At 41.1% G+C, this 17,187-nt stretch overlaps 1 protein-coding gene across 3 annotated transcripts in view; it reads left to right on the top strand.

Annotated features, from left to right (window-relative positions):
* Positions 1–17,187, top strand: part of ABCC8 (ATP binding cassette subfamily C member 8) — an 848,693-nt gene that overhangs the window by 41,312 nt on the left and 790,194 nt on the right. For 2 of the 3 annotated variants that reach the window (XM_069223742.1, XM_069223743.1), the window contains exons 4-5: positions 8,594–8,760; positions 10,686–10,928. In XM_069223742.1, the coding sequence (XP_069079843.1) occupies positions 8,594–8,760; positions 10,686–10,928 (410 nt within the window). The remainder of the gene's footprint in view (positions 1–8,593; positions 8,761–10,685; positions 10,929–17,187) is intronic. The other variant, XM_069223745.1, reaches the window with a different exon arrangement.

The following is a 17,187-nucleotide window of genomic DNA, read 5'->3' as shown; positions in this document are numbered from 1 at the left end:
TCAATATTTTCATGAAGACGTGAAAATAAACTAACATCTCATATGAATATTCTGTTAAGGAGAAGAAAGCTAAGGACCTCGAACTGCAGCATTCACCTCATTTGCAAAATCTTTCTGGAATCCCTAGAATTAGGTAACAACCTTTCAGTTTTTTTTGTTTTTTTTTAACGTTTTCTGGCCAATCTATTTTAGAAGGATGTAAATGAAGAGCTTGAGCAATATATTGAGGGCAATGACTTGTTAAATCTACTTTTAATGGGTTTTCAGCCAAGATGAGACATTGAATCCATTCCTATTGCTGATTGAAGAAAATGGTAGAATTTATCATCAGCACCTGAATATATTTTTTACCACAGTTAGGGCGAGGCAGCCATGTGAATGAATTGTCTCATTATTTGTCAAACTGGATGCTGCGTACCTTTTTGACTTTTTTTATCATGTATCATCTACCATTATCTCTAGTTTTCCACAGGGCTGCATCATGCCTTCCTTGTTTTTAATGAAGGTGACTGCCAGAAGACAGCCTTCAGTCATTTGGACATTTGTTCCATGAGTATTCAGCTAATGTGCAGATCATTCTATAATTTAAATGTGTATTTGTTGTCCATTAGGTATAAACCTTTGCTGTTTGTCTGCGTGTCTTGAGTCTTTAAACCAGCAAAGACAGTGGTCCTAGCTGGTTAACATTTCCAATGTTCTCTGTCTGCTGTGAGAGACTTTAATGGCCAGCATACGGGATGGTGAAGACCATGAGGGTCTCTAGAAACAACATACTGTCACCACCACAACAAATAGATTTGGGGATAAAGATGGGCTCTTAATTTAAAATCTAATTAAAAATATTCCTGTTTCTTTGTTAACATTGATTTATTTATTATATTATTAATCAGCTTTTTCTTTAGGGAAAAAAACTATAAATACAAATAGTAAAACATATATAAAATGAATATAAGACAGTTCATCAAAATGCACAAATGCACATCCATGACTCAGATCAGGAATAGAAAATAATAAAGATGAAAATGGTATGTTTTCATGGTATGTCTTTACATTTCAAAGTAATCCTTACATTAATAACACCAGGGAGAAAAAATGATAATAGCTAGTGATCTAGACAGAGAGCATTTTCAGATAAACTGAGGGCCGTTTTGAATGAAGACAAATTCAAAGTTTTAAGCAATGGTATTGGCTCACACGAAGTGCATTGTGGACTGAGCAGAGACAAAATCACAAGGACAAGAAGGCAGTTGATCTGTTGGTACTCATCCTTTAGGAAAAACTAAAAAGAAAGTGTACATTGCATAATATGCATCATAAAAATATTTTGAGAGTTTTGAATAAAACTTTAGATAATGTTCAATAATAGGAACAATTTTGACAAACATAGGATCTCCCAGATTATTTTACAAGTTTGCTATCCTCCCACAAAGCACTTTAAAAGGTGAAAAAGCAACCCAAAACGTTTCCTGTTTGGTAAGCGATGAAGGTTTAAGAAACAAGTTGGGTCTGCTGATTTCCAGAGATACTGATTTAAAATGTTTTAACAAAGAGATTGTCGGGGCATTGCTGTTGCTGTATTATCATATAATTGAAGCTAAAGTGCCTAGTCAGGATCATAGGCTGTAATAACCTCAAGAACACATGAGGCAAAGTGCCCCAACTGTTCTAACAGAAAATAAATCGACATGGCCAATACTTAAGCTTTGAATCAAAAAGGATGGATTCCATAGAATTCAGAAATCATAAAGGTTTATTTTAAAAATTAAGGGTCAATATAGAAGGCAAAAATATAAAGTTAATCACAATGCATGGTCATCGGTATTGGAAATTAGCTTAAGGCTCAGTCAGATGCAGCAAAGTGTTTAACATGAAGTCAAGTCTCAAAACAGAATTTTCTAAGTCAAAATCACAAGCAAATTGACACACTACTTATCTTGTAATGTCTGGGCAAACCATACTGGCTCACATCCAACTGTTTCAGTTTGTGTAAACAAATCAGCAAAATAAGTCAATGGGAACTGCACAGTCAACATAGGGTGACCAAAGTTAAACAAATCACATTTTAGATTTACAAAATGTCACCTATTGCCACCATTCTAGCACTATACCCTAACCGAGTATTAATGTGCCGTATTCTCACCTAAAATCATCGGATGTAACAGTGAAAATCTAGATACAAAAATAATGGATGTTATTAGCAGGAAGAGCCTTGGATGTCGCAATAGGCTTCCTCCAGAGTTTTTCTAAAGCAGTATGTCAACACAGAGCCTCAAAGCATAATTTGGTTATGTGAAGTGTCAGATTGAAAAATGTAAACATACATAATGGCTGAATTGTAAAACAATATGGTGTTGAGGCCTGATTCGCGCAGGCCTAGTTGTCGAACACAATAAAATATAGTATTTCAAATGAGCAGTGTTTTTGTTTTAGTACAGAAATGTTCATAACATTAAGCACACATTTTTATTAACTCAAAATCAACTCTTACAGCATCATCCAGTGATAAACAATCAATAATCACTCCTTTATTAAACGTGGTCTTGGACTTGGTCCAGGTACACCCTAAGGAGTAGAGGGTGAAGTTTAATAATATCTTCCAGATAAACCTGATCAAGCATTTCATGACAAAGAACAGAACTTCTTGGAGGTAAAGCTAGAACACATCCTAACAAAACAGTTCTCTTTTGTTTTAAAATTGATAGCATCAACAGAAGCACATATACCTGCACCATAGTTAGCTTTTCACATACATTTAGATTTGGAAATGCCCAGCTTGGATATTAGGGATTTAGCACCGAAATTTGAATTTGATACCTTCCACAATTTAGCGAACTGTTGCTTTCTGGTAATCAGATGTTGATGCCACCCATTGAAGCAGTCAACAAAACACCCACTGAGGTACACAAATATTTAACCTCATTGATTGTCTACTTTTTGATCCTCAACATTCTTCAATTGGTCTATGTTGGACCAATTACCATTATAAATGTTTTCTAAAGTTGGTACCGAGTTCTCAACGCTCCATTTACAGTACAAATGACTCCAACAGTTTCTTAAAAGCATTAGCTGACCAAGCCATTACAATGGCATTGTCAGCATATAATGACACTGGAATCGGGAAAGATGGCATATCGTGTCCTTGGGAGCCCAAAATGTCTTCCAGCTGGTTGAGGTAGAAAATAAAAAGGAATGGGCCAAGGATGTGACCTTGACCCTGACATACCCTTTCACCTAAGTTAAAGGAGCCAGTAAATTCTTCCCAAACCTTACCTTATCCTGGCTGAAAAGGTAGTTGTCGCAAAAAATTAACAATCAGAACTTCTACCTGTTAGAAATGGGGTCTTTGATTGGGTCAGGTTAACCCCTGTCCACGCATGGACCCTCACTCTAGTCAGGGTAAGTCACACACGATGCAAATTATCTTGTGTCCATCCTCTGGTAGCTTGGCACTGAGCAGTCAGGCTTAACTTAGAAGGCAATGTGTAAAGTATTTGGGCAATAAATGTTACAATAACACCATATAGCACCACAAAAATACACAACACAGTATTTAGAAAAATAATTAATATTTATCTGATAAGATGCAGGTCAAAAATGATGAAAATGCAATAAGTAGATGTTGAGATATCACTGTAAAAGTGATAAAAAGTGTGTTAAATCTTTTAAAAACAAGTAAATTTCTCTTAAAAACAACAAAGGTCTCTTGCAAGCACAAAGTACCTGGTTCGCGTTCAAAATCTCCGCAAGGGACTGCAGAGGTGGCGATGCGTGGAAAACGGGGAGGTGTGCGTCTGTTTTGCCCCTTCGCACACCGACTTGAGTCGTTATTTTTCATGCACGAGAAGGCTTTGTGTCAATTTCCGGTGCGCGGACTTGGTTCCTCTTCGGGTTGCAGGATTTTCTGGTGCCCCGGGGTCTGTGCATGGAATCCTGAGCTTGCAGAGCGAAGTCACAAGCGCTGCCTCGATCCAGTGGGCGTTGCGTGGAAATTTCTCCCGCACGGCAGGCACTGCGTCGATCCCTCTCTGGAAGTCAGGCTGCGTCATCCTGTGTCGGCTGTGCAACTATCCGATGGGCCGTGCGTCGAAGTTCCGGTCGCAACGCAGGAGCTGCATCGATCTTCTCCTTGCGACATCACGATGCGTTGTTCCGGTTCGCGTGTGGTGAATTTCTCTCCGCGGGGCAGGCTGTGCGTCGTTTTTAGCAGGCTGTGCATCAGATTTTCACCGCACAGGGACTCCAGTTGCAGGAGAGAAGTCTTTTTGGTCCTGAGACTTCAGGGAACAGGAGGCAAGCTCTTTCCAAGCCCTTGGAGAGCACTTCTCAGCACAGCCAGAGAGCAGCAAGGCAGCAGTCCTTGTCAGAAAAGCAGTCCCAGTGAGTCCTTAGGGCAGCCAGGCAGTTCCTCTTGGCAGGTCTGGTTCAGGGATTCTTCAACAGCAGGTTTCTTGTCCTGAAGTGTCTGTGAAGTAGTGTCTACCCCAAGAAGTGTCTAACTTGGTAGGGTCAGAGACCCTGCTTAAATACCCAAATGTGCCTTTGAAGTGGTGGAGACTTCAAAGAGTGGCTTAGAAGTGCACAAGGTCCCCATTTCAGTTCCATCCTGTCTGCCAGGGTCCCAGAAGGGGGTATGAGGCCAGGCTACAGTCCTTTGACATGTAAGTGTCAGGCCCTCTACCCTCCCAGCCCAGGAAGACCCATTCAAAATGCAGATGTATGCACGTGAGGCTGAGTATCCTGTGTTTGGGGTTTGTCTGAGTGAATGCACAAGGGAGCTGTCAATTAAACCTAGCCAGATGTGGATTGAGAGGCACAGAAAGATTTAAGTGTAGAGAAATGCTCACTTTCTAAAAGTAGCATTTCTAAAATACTAATATAATATCCAACTTCACCAGTCAGCAGGATGTTGTATTACCATTCTGGCCATACTAAATATAACCTTCCTACTCCTTTTAGATCAGACGTTACCACTCAAACGATATATGAGAGGCCTCACAGTAGTGCAAAAAAGAATTTAGGAGTTTTACACTACCAGGACATGTAAACTACACAGGTACATGTTCTGCCTTTTGTCTACACAGCACCCTGCCCTATGGGTTACCTAGGGCATACCTTAGGGGTGTCTTATATGTAGAAAAAGGAGAGTTTTAGGCTTGGCAAGTGCTTTTAAATGCAAAGTCGAAGTAGCAGTGAAACTGCACACACAGGCACTGCAGAGGCAGGCCTGAGACATGGTTAGGGGGGCTGCTTATGTGGGTGGCACAACTAGTGCTGCAGCCTACTAGTAGCATTTAATTTGCAGGCCCTGGGCACATGTAGTGCACTTTACTAGGGACTTACAAGTAAATTAAATAAACAAATTGGGTATGAGCCAATGTCACCATGTTTTAAGGAGAGAGGATATGCACTTTAGCACTGTTTAGCAGAGGTAAAGTCCACAGAGTCCTAAGCCATCAAAAATGAGGTCATAAAAAGAGAGGGAGGAAGGCAAAAAGTCTGTGGATGACCCTGTAGAAAGGCCATTTCCAACACTACCCCTATGGACAACACAATCTACTACAGCTTAGATCAATGAATGCGGTTGAAGGATGAGCTTAAGTGCATAAGGGATATATGTAGTGACACTGGCATGGCAATTACGTATTTATTCATCAGGAGATACAGATTAAGATGCAACCCTGGTCTAAATCCAAACTGGAGGTCTGAAATAATAATCTTTTCATTTGCCCACCCAGACAAGCTATCGATAAGGAAATTGCCTGCTAATTTTACAGATAAATCTCACAACAAAATTGGTGTAACTTTTATTTTATTTCTTGAAATTTGGTACCATAGTTGATTGTAACTATGACAAAGGGTGGTTTGAGCTCGTGGCTCTATAGTATTTATTAGAATTGGTAGCTAAAGATCTGGGCTGTTTTTAGATATGTCCAGTGGCTCCTTGTCAGGGCCAGACGTCTTCCTCTTAGGTTTATTATTGATTGCATCAGCAAACTCCTTGAGGATAAAAACAACAGGTCACAAAACAAAACAAACATCTACTTGTATTAGAATGTATGTTACGAATATGGGGGACCCATGCTTCAGCCTTGACTGACATCTTCAGAGCTGTGCTAATGTTAAAAAACGTAGTTATTAACTGTCCAGAAGGCTCCCAAATCCGGCACAGGCTGTTTGGTGCTTGTCCTAGGCATACTGTTGTAGTGCTAGTTTCCTAACCATTAGAGATTTTTCTATGAATAGATCTATAGACAGTAACCTCTATCTTGGTATTAATACAGGTGTTTTTCATACATAGAATAGATTACAATGGGCTATAGTGTAATGTGGATCAAACCATTTCTTTATTCTCGTTTGTCTCCATTAGAAAGAAACTGTCAATAACCACTAGACGGTTAAACAAATTGAATTAAAAAAGGGTAAAAGAGGATAAGGGCCAGCTTCGTCATAGAAAGAACAAAACGCCTTCCCAGGGCTCGTTTCCATCAAATCTTTCAGTAAGGCCTGGGGATGCTGAGAGTCCCTCTCAGACTTGTCAGTTTCAGAGTGGCCTTCCCCCAAACGTTTTGCCTTGAAACAGGGCCCTTCTTTCTGAGTTATTTCGGCGCGAATATAAGTGATTACACTTTCCTCTTTACAACTCTTCCAATAAACAATATAAAATTGGGTCGTGACTCAAAGTAGTTCACCATTACTTTAAAAACATCAGCCTGGTTTTTCAAGTGCTCTGAGGTAAATATATAATCAGTGGGGTTTTTTCATTTTCAACATTTCTGCTTGTCTCTCTATAATCACATGTGCGCTTTGTACCCTGATACTTTGTACGGTGTTCTCCTACCCTCCGAGGCTAACTATCTGCCTTGTATACACCAGTGCAATAAAATTAAATAAAGCAACCTACGTAATATTAAGTGATACGTAAAATAGGGTGGATTCTTAATTCTTCCACTGAAGGATATGTATTCTTTGAACCCCAGAAGGATGACAACAACAGAGATGTATAGCAGCATTTCATGGTTATTACCCCCAATAGCGCATCTTAATTGACAGCCCTAGCATTCTATGCGAGATACGCATACATAGAACATGATTGTAATAATTTGCTGAATAACCTGCACATAAAGGACAGTCTGTCTATCAATATAAAGGTGCTGTAAAAGAGCTGCCAGGTACAGAATAACAAGGAAGAGCCCTGTCAACCATGGTGTCAGAGGTCCTTGCCTGTAAAACCGCTTAGACCTAATATTTCGAAGCAACTAACTGTCCCAGATTATCTCACAAGTACCATGTGGAAGGCTCGTGAAGGTGACAAGAGAATGCATTTGAAACCCTGTACCCATTACCATCAGCCAATCCAGAAATCTGGGTATTTTAGGACAACAATTAAAAATCATGTTTCTTCAGTAAGGCTTGATTTACATCCTTGTCTCTGAGATACAGTGCACCTGGAAATCTTTTAGTTAAGGCGCTTTATAAATGGTATGGACTGACCAGGACTTAAATTAAGTTGAGCGAGAAGTTTGGTGACATCAGTCTGAGCTAATTTCATTATCTCGAAGGATAGAATTGCAGTTATGTAAGACAAAAGGGTCCAGTCAAAGCCACTAATGTGAAAAACATTCTCGTAGCATATCCGAGCTCTATTGAATATTGTAGTCTTTGCAGTGTAAAACTAGACGCCTCACGATTAAAGAGTGCACAAAAAAATGAAGGGTTAGGACCAAACGAGAATGTTTTAAGGTAAATATTATGAATGCTGAGAGTAAAAAATGATAACAGTTATTGGAGCTCTTTGAGAATGACGAGTATGGGGCAGCACTCCAAAGAGGGAGACACACACCTAAAGAATGAGGTGTGGAAAGACTAACTAATAACCCTGGTACATGAGCTATGGAGTATAAATGCCAAAACTTCCTTTTAAATTTTAAAACAGTTTAGACATGATTAGGTCTGTGGGTGTTTCTGATGCATCATTTCATGTGCAGAGACCTTGCCTCGTTGCACCTTTTAGTTTTGTGAAAGTTCTAAAACTGGCATGGATCTTGAGGTGGTATACCCAAAGATGCGCTCGGGTCTAGAGCTAGTATACCCAAAGATGCATTTGGGTTCTATGTATTCACTTGGATCACATTGATCCAGCCCTACTCACCCCGTAAAGCAAAGAAAACTTTTGTGATCCCTGCTCTTCTGCTGAACAGGAGGAGTGTCCAATGTGAGGTTCACAATGGGGGACGAGGGACAAGAAGGAGGGTGTGGCCCACCACCAGATCATGAGAAAGGAGGGAGAGCGGAGGTTGGAGGGCACTTAAGGTGCAGAACTCCGTGTACTGCAACTTGGTGGAGAATTGGTTCTGCGGCACCGAATGAAACAGACACTCACCAAGAGCCCCGTCATATTCCATTCAGTCTTCAATATGCAATTAATACTTATGAACATATGCTAATAATGCACCTCCCACGCGAGGTACTGTCAGATGGGAGCATGCAATACAGGTCTTAAACTCAGGAAGGAATAGTATTTGTGTGATGCGTTTGTATATCCTGACAATAAATCCTTCAAACACTAAGTTTCCATCATATCTTTTTTTTGCAGCTCTGCTTGTATACTGGACAATAGCTTTTATAACAAAAACTATTAAATTTGTAAAGTTCTGTGACAATGGCATTGGCCTATCGCAACTTCGCTTCTGCCTCACCGGACTCTTGGTTGTTTTATACGGGATGCTATTGGCGGTGGAGATGAACGTCATCCGAGTGAGGGTGAGTGTCACAGGCGAATGCTTTGATCCATTATTGTTTCCAGATACCCTAGAGTTACGTTTTTGAACAGGTGCGTAGGTCCCTCTTTACAAATTATCATTCTTGCACCCTCTTTCCTGTGAATTTAAAGATGTATTTTGTTGCACAACAACAAAATCAATTTCGTTGACATTGAATTCAGTAGCGTGGCCAGGGTCTCATAGAAGCAAGGACTAAAATGGTTAATATGATACCTCAGATCAGTTGAGCCTTGTGCCCTGCAAAGCCCGAGAGCGCAGATCCTGAATTCTGCTCTCCTGAATGCTTTCATTAAACGAATTTCAGAAACTGAGTTAAAGGACCAATGATGACAGATTGTCTGAAGCCTTTTTTGTAGAATTCTGAATTAGATTGGAGCTTTTTGTTTGCAAAGGAAACAGCGTCCGACTCTCACAGCTATCATATTGCGCAAATATTTTTAGAACAATGTATATTTTATAGCGTGTGTTCTGCTCAATGTTTTATTCATGCATCATTTTTCATTTAGCCTGGGTCTTTTTAACCTCTACTGTTTGCAATCGACCGTGCCAGCTGGGCTACCTGGTTCGAGGACAGATGTGGGCTCTCCAGGGTTCTCTAGGTCAAACAGCATGTGAAATGCAAGCTAATGCCTTACTCACCTCTACCATAGCAATTGCACCACAGCTCAGGTGTCAGATTTTGCATGGACTAAGTGCAAGAGAAGGTGGCATAAGGTGGGGGGGGGGGCAGATAAGAGATAAGGGGAGCAGTGGGATGATGTACGCAGGCCGCTTGAGGGGATGAGTATGAAAGTAGCACATTTAGTGCTACTGTGACCTCTATCATTTGCAGAACGAGCTTGCACATAAATTACATCATGCTATGCAGGCAATGCGTGCACCTTTTAGGCGAGTCATTAAATATCTCCAGAGTTAAGTATAACTTATGCTTCGGAAAAGCCATAATGTAGGCCTGTATAGACTAAACATGATTTGTATAGATGGCATGTGCACACTTATATTTGTTTAACTTGTGCTTACTACATATTCGTACTATATTCATACGTGTATAAAACATTCAGAAAATGGCCACTTGCATGTGGGAAAGTAGACATGTCAGTGGTGTCAAAGGCTTGGCCAGGGACATTGAAGTGCTAGTTTAATTAACAGCCATAAAGTAACACACCGCCTGTTGTAAACAATGCAGAAAAGAAAGAAGTACACAATGTGCATTTGTTTGAAATACATCTCTGATTTTGTAAATCAGCCCCTTTGTTCGTTCAACATCTTACCCTATAGTGCTGTGAATTAAAGATTATATGAAATAATGAACCTAGCTATCATGTCCACCATTTTGTTTGCTGTGCTACATGCTATTGGTTTCTACCATGCTGTCTGGAGCGCTATGATGCTCTTTGGGGCTTGTACCTGCTATACAGAAGTTCTAAATCAATAAACAATAAAGGGTTAAATCCCCTCTCACTTCAGGTCAGCACAGAGTCCCTCTCCAGTCTCGAACTTTCCACTAGCAAATCCTTTTTTCAGATGTGTTATGTAATTAGTTCAATGGGAGCAAAGCAAGATTACTACATCCAAAATGTATTGGGTATTCACAAGAAAGTCCAGGACTGTGAGTATGTGAAACTTGCATAATTTTCTTTTTCGTAGTTATGCAAACTTTGGACATCATTGAACGAAATTAGGCCTAATTGTGCAGAAATTTCCAAAATTACACAAATTGTGTCAGTGTTGGCCTATTCAGTACTGAAAAAGGTGCCTGTATTGGAGTGGAAAAATATGGTCATCCTAACCATGTTAAAGCAGTATTTTTTGGTTTTGTTATTAACAAAGCAATCTTGCAATGCACATTTACCTTTTCACTCACTTTAGAATATTGTAATGAAACTGTGTTGGTTTATTTCCCAGAGATATGTGTTCTTCAAATCCCCAAAGGAGGTGAAGCCTCCCGAAGACCTTCAAGATCTAGGAGTGAGATTCCTACAACCCTTTGTGAACTTGATCTCAAAAGGAACATACTGGTGGATGAATGCATTTATCAAGAGGGCTCACAAGAAGCCCATTGACTTGAAAGCAATAGGAAAGCTCCCGATTGCAATGCGGGCAATCACCAATTTCATCTGCCTTAATGATGCCTTTGAAGTCCAGAAGGTGAGAAATTGCTTGGAAAGATAAATAAACATTGTGCTTGAACCAGCCTCTTAATTTTATTTTTAAATGTTATACATGATTGCTACCTACAACCAATCAGCTGTCTTCAAAACATTTTACATACTATTTTTTGTATCAACGGATGCTCACAAATATGTTCAATATTTATGTGTCATGGAAGATTAATGCTAAGAGGGTTATATGATTTCACACCTGTAATACTGTTTCAAACAAAGTTAACCTGCTCTTTTCATCATTAGATTAGTTGTTTTTCGTATTAAATGTTTTGTGTAGCCCTGCATTATTAATAAGTGTGGCTTGTATTTTATTCACAACCCCCTGCACTTTTTATTGCAAAGGGTGTGGTCATAAAATGTACTTTAAGCAGGTTATGTTATGCTGTCTTAATATTTATTCCTAAAACATTGGTTCACCTAGGCATCCTGTCACATATTGAAACCGCAATAATTATTTCAAATCACAAACTGGGAATCATGAAAGCAGAAAGAGAAAGAAAGACGCTAGGTTGAGTAAAGAACATGTAAGGAGCTGTAAACACAAAGGGGGTCATTCCGACCGCCAGGGCCGGGGACCGCGGATGCACCGCCAACAGACTGGCGGTGCATCCAGGCCAATTCTGACCGCGGCGGTAAAGCCGCGGTCAGAAAAGGGAAACCGGCGGGAAATGGCCTGAGGAATCCTCCAGCGCCGCCATGGGGATTCCGACCCCCTTACCGCCAGCCTGGTTCTGGCGGTTTTGACCGCCAGAACCTGGCTGGCGGTAACGGGTGTCGTGGGGCCCCTGGGGGCCCCTGCAGTGCCCATGCCAATGGCATGGGCACTGCAGGGGCCCCCTAACAGGGCCCCACCAAGATTTTCAGTGTCTGCATAGCAGACACTGAAAATCGCAACGGGTGCAACTGCACCCGTCGCACCCTTTCCACTCCGCCGGCTCCATTCGGAGCCGGCATCCTCGTGGAAGGGGGTTTCCCGCTGGGTGGGTGGGCGGCCTTCTGGCGGTCGCCCGCCCGCCCAGCGGGAAACTCAGAATTACCACGGCGGTCTTTTGACCGCGCAGCAGTATTCTGACGGCGGGACTTTGGCTGGCGGCCTCCGCCGCCCGCCAAAGTCAGAATGACCCCCAAAATGTAGAGGAATGACAATGGGCTATGGGTTAAAGAGCCAGGTGCCTAGCTTCTTCCTATTTCGAGTAAAAGATTTTGTGGAGAGTGCTCCATTCTTTTGCCACAACCACTGCAAAAACACAACCTCCAAAAGTAACAGTTGGTGTCCTTGATAGAAGAATTAAAGCAAGCTAAGTCTCTCTTGCAATGATGGCAACTGAAATTGTCAGCTAAGATATCTGATGGCCTAGGAAAAGGGGCTCTACAGCTATAATACAGCTATAAGACTTTTAAGACTATTCTGATGTGGACCAAAAGCAAATGCAGCATGTGCAATGTAGGGGAAAAATGTGACTATGATGGAAAAGGCCAGCAATCATACACCACAAAACATTTTAGACTAATTTAGGAGTATATAGGGAATTTCCGGAGTGACAAGTTAGATAGCATTGCCAAATCACCAGATAATTGACAACTGACATATGCAGGTGTGGATCACCTGGTTCAAACTGCAGAGACGATGCTGGACCTCCAGGCCGCCAGAGGTAGTGAACAAAATCAGGTAACATCAATCGTAATTTACCCACTGCCTCCAGGGTAGAAGAGAAGAGGAATGGAATAAAACAAGAAAACATAGACTGGCGTCACTGGGTCTACTCTGCTGCCTTGCAACACTGCCTAGCAGGGTCTGAACTCCCTGGACCTTGTTAGTGTAGATGCAGGTGCAGAGCACTAGAAACAACAAGAAACATTGCTTACCAACAATTCCCAGCTCATAATGTTTTAGCAATGGTTTACAAATAATGTACACTTACAGGCTTCATCATAAATATTTCATAAGAGAGCAAGAACAAAAAAAATAAACTGGAATTTTCTGGCACCCCCAAGAAAGTCATAACACACAGTGTTCAGATCAAAACTCAAATGTAAGTTTGTGCACTAGAAGTTTCCTTAAATACTCAATACAACTAGTCAAGGAATACTGTAGAAACAATCTTCAGTTCAGGTACAATAAAGTATGGAGTGCTTCAGAGAAAAGATTTTGTAGCGAAAGGCCTCTTTGGGTCTCAGGAACTCATATAATGCCAGGTATCCAAGGGTGTACTCACATCTTCATGAAACTCAGTCTTGGATTAATAAACTAAACTGTGGATTAATGTGCACTAACCTGAAGATCAAGTACTTACCTTTGTCTTAGTTCTTTAACTGGAATCTGAAGCAAGACAGGAGGCTGTGGTGCAAAAAGCCCAAGGTTAGGCTGATTTGTAGTCCATGAATGAAGACACAGGAAGTGTCAAAGGAGTCAGGATCATGGGATCGGCAAGAAAGCTTGGAAGACTAGAGCACTGATGTTTCAGTGTGTTTCAGGAGGTGAGTGCAGGAAAGATGCTTGTTCAGGATTGGAACAAGACCAAGTGCCTATTCAGGTTCAGATGGGGAATTTATGCTGGAAGAAGCGACTACTCCAGAAAGGCACATGTCTCGCGTGGAAGAATGAAATATTTCAGGGAATTTGGGGAAAAGCATGTGTTACCCAAAACTAATATGACCCCTTGCAGGTGAAGCGACAGTTGGAAACAATTAGCCATGATAAACAGAACCCAAGAGCATTGTGATAAAAGTCAACAGGTCATGGCGGATACAGTTAATTGCCCAGGAAACACATGGTTCTTCTGCAAGAGCACAACAGACTAAACTAGCAACAGTACAGGAGGTTGGTTGGTTCAAGAGCTTTTGGAGGGAGACGATCAATTGCTCAAGACAGAGAGTTGCCACAAGGGAAGGTTTACATGAACTTGGTATTTAAAATCCACTGCAGAAAGGGCACAAGAGAGAGTCGTGACAAATGGCACATTTGAGGTTCTTGTTTAGATGAAACAGTAACCAGATACCCTGACCACCTTCTCGTCTAAGGACAAATTGACATTAAGGTAGATGCCACATTTGAAATAAATCTATTACTTGGATGGTGGTGGACCAGTTGTCACTGGACAGAGACTTGGATTACAGATAAAGGTGGATGGCTCAGTCAGCAGAAGTGCAGTTTTCAGAGGCTGAGCTTGAGATAATGTTTTTACATCCACCAGAGGACCATCGATAGGCACTCATTTAAGGGTGATGTTTCGGCCTGTCCAAGTTGACAACTAGGTAACTGTGAGAGTTCAAAGAGCAGTTGAGTGCCGTTTGCATACACTTAACACTGACCCCTGCTACTGATTTTAAGTTTACTAGTGACCTCACATACAGTTTTAAAAAGAGTGAGTGCAGACTATACACCTGGGACACCACAAAGGATACTTTTGGTATCTCACAAAATGGTGGTAGACGAACATACTGATTCCTTTTGGCAGGAATGAACGTTTACAAGCAAGTGTTGTTCCTTGCACTCTGCCTTGTCAAATCTTGTCAAAGAAATTGACAGGTTGATGGAGTCCATGCCTTCTTCTGAAGTGCTTCTGAAAGCTCTTTTTTCTGTTGTTCCCTTAAGGTATAGTATCAGAGCAAAGCGAATCCTAGCAACTTGCATCTTTGCAGTGAGAAGTGATGTTTCTTATATCTAGCTTAAAAGCCTTGGTAAGTATATGGTAAATATATGAGCATTTAAAGAAACAATCTCCACTGCATAGTTGTCAGCCAGGTTTCAGGATTTGCTGACCTACAGAAGAACTCCTGTTGAATGGCTGTGGAAAAACATCTGATTAAGATGCAGAAGCTCTGTTCTCTTCTCTCTAGACTTCTTGCTCCTCTCTGCAACTTTCAGCACCAACAATCATACTCATCTTCTATATGTGCTGATGGAGTGAAGGTTTAACATGCAAGGGTATAGAGTAGATGTGATAAATTTTTCTAACTACGTCCCAACCCAATAACTGTATTATGGTTGTAATAGGCTAAGAATAGTACCAATACCACATCTCTCCTCCATGAGTAGGCCCACTTTCTGGGTAACAGCGCTCAAAGATGTTAAATGTGTTACCACTTGACTTCACATTCTACAACAACCATGTTCAGTTGAGGAAATGACTGAAACAATTTTTATGACAAGGCCGATCTGCTTCCTCCCCGAGACGCGGTTAATAAAACCAACATGAAGCAAGTTAAATCGTAGGACCAGATTCACCAAGACATTTACCCACCTCAATTGAAATAAGTTGTACAGATAGGCCAATTTTATGATGTGCAAATTCATATTTGCAATTCACAAAATGGGAATGTGCACTCCTAAATCTATTTACTCACTTGTAATTTCACACCAATTGCGTGTAATACTAGGTGAAAGTAGGACTGATCACATGGGCAGGAAGTGAGCATTCCAGGTTGAGAATGCCACGGAAATTAGATGAAAATCTAGAACAATGTTTATTTGTGGATATACATTTTTTTTTCATAGCTCAGTCCCACCCTTGATATGGCAAGGTATTTACTCCTCTGTCAATGGCAGAAAACAATCCTTATCTGGGATAAGAATGTGAAGGGAACACCACCAAAATTGATTGGCAGTCAGGGAAGCATATTGCCCATATGGTGAAACTCCTTCTGTAGGGAAAATATTTTTTTTTTTCCATTGGAGGAAAAATAATAAAAGTTACCCTGTACAAATGCACTTTTACGAAGTATTTACATAGGTGTATATATACACCATGTCGTCATATGTGTATGTATCCAAGTATCTAGAAAATTGTTGCAGCATCCTAGGTGTACTTTCATGGACGTCATTTAGGAGCTACAACTGTGATCTCTGGCTTGACCCGTGCGACCCTTGGCATTACCTTTGCGACCCCGGGACTCCAATATCACAAAGGCAGCGCCAGCAACAGAAGCAAAATGGGGCTCAGAGCCCTGTTGACCTTCTTTTGTGGAACACACACCAAGAAACATTAATCCGTTAATGTTTTAATTTCCCATAAATTCTTAAGTACCTGCAATGGACATCTTGAGGATGTGATATGCTGCAGGAGGGCGGGCAGGAGGGAGCCTGCTCCAGCAAGAGTGCTTGTTTAATATTCACTTTCTCTGCTGGTTTAACTCACATGTACAGAGCAAGACTTCAGTGTTCCTGAAACTAGGAATGGCAAAAACAATTCAGAGTGGAGCTATAGATAACACGCAAATTGTTAATTTTCCTTCATTCTGCTATTTTCAAACTCAAAATCTGTTGTTATGAGCCCTTTACTGTTATACACGGCCACGCTTGTACATCACTGATGAAAAATTGCCTACTTGATTGCTTCCTGTGGTGCACCTCAGTGGGTTATGCACTCTCATATAATGCTCACTCTGTAGCATTTGTATGGAGGAGACTTTACTACCCATGCAGTTTCTGGTTAGGTAAGGAGCCCTGTTGCTTCTCCCCAAAGCTGTAACTGTTTTGTGAAAGAGAGTTACACAGCTCCTGCCCTGGTGTTTTCTGTTTCTGTGAGAGCTTGCAAAACTCCTGCTAATATTAAACCTACTTTGTAACTCTACACAGCTCTTTCTCACACTGTATGTATTACTGTTGGTTGTGATGTAAGACATACACTCCTGCCATGCTGTACCAATTTTGTGTGTGTGTGAAGAAGCAGTGCTGCTCTGTTTGTGTGCAGTAACTGTTGTGTATGTGCGTGGCACTCACACTGCTGCTACCTGCATCATTACTGAGCCCAGTTTGTGACGTTGCATTCTTTCACAAGTGTTGGAGTGATCTCAGTGTTGCAAGCCCCAATATGATTGATGAGGCAGAGGGTTATAAATAATATCAGAAAGAGACTGACCAGACAAGACCTGATCTTAACCCCTTCGCTGCCAGGCCTTTTTACCGTTATGTGCCAAACCTTTTTTTTGGCTATTTGGAGCAGTTCACGCTTAGGCACTCATAACTTTTTGTCCACATAAGCTACCCTCACCATATTTGCATCCTTTTTTTCCAACATCCGAGGGATTCTAGAGGTACCCAGAGTTTGTGTGTTCCCCAGGAGGAGACCAAGAAATTAGCCAAAATACAGCAAACATTTTTTTTAAACAAATGGGGAAAAATGGCTGCTGAAGAAGGCATGTGTTTTTTCCCCCTGAAAATGGCACCACCAAAGGGTTTGTGATGCTAAAATCACCATTATCTCAGCTTTCAGGAACAGGTTGACTTGAATCAGAAAACC

The sequence above is a fragment of the Pleurodeles waltl genome, chromosome 3_1 (assembly GCF_031143425.1).
Source record: "Pleurodeles waltl isolate 20211129_DDA chromosome 3_1, aPleWal1.hap1.20221129, whole genome shotgun sequence".
In the NCBI taxonomy this organism is placed as follows: domain Eukaryota; kingdom Metazoa; phylum Chordata; class Amphibia; order Caudata; family Salamandridae; genus Pleurodeles; species Pleurodeles waltl.
This window is presented reverse-complemented; position numbering and strand designations above follow the sequence as displayed.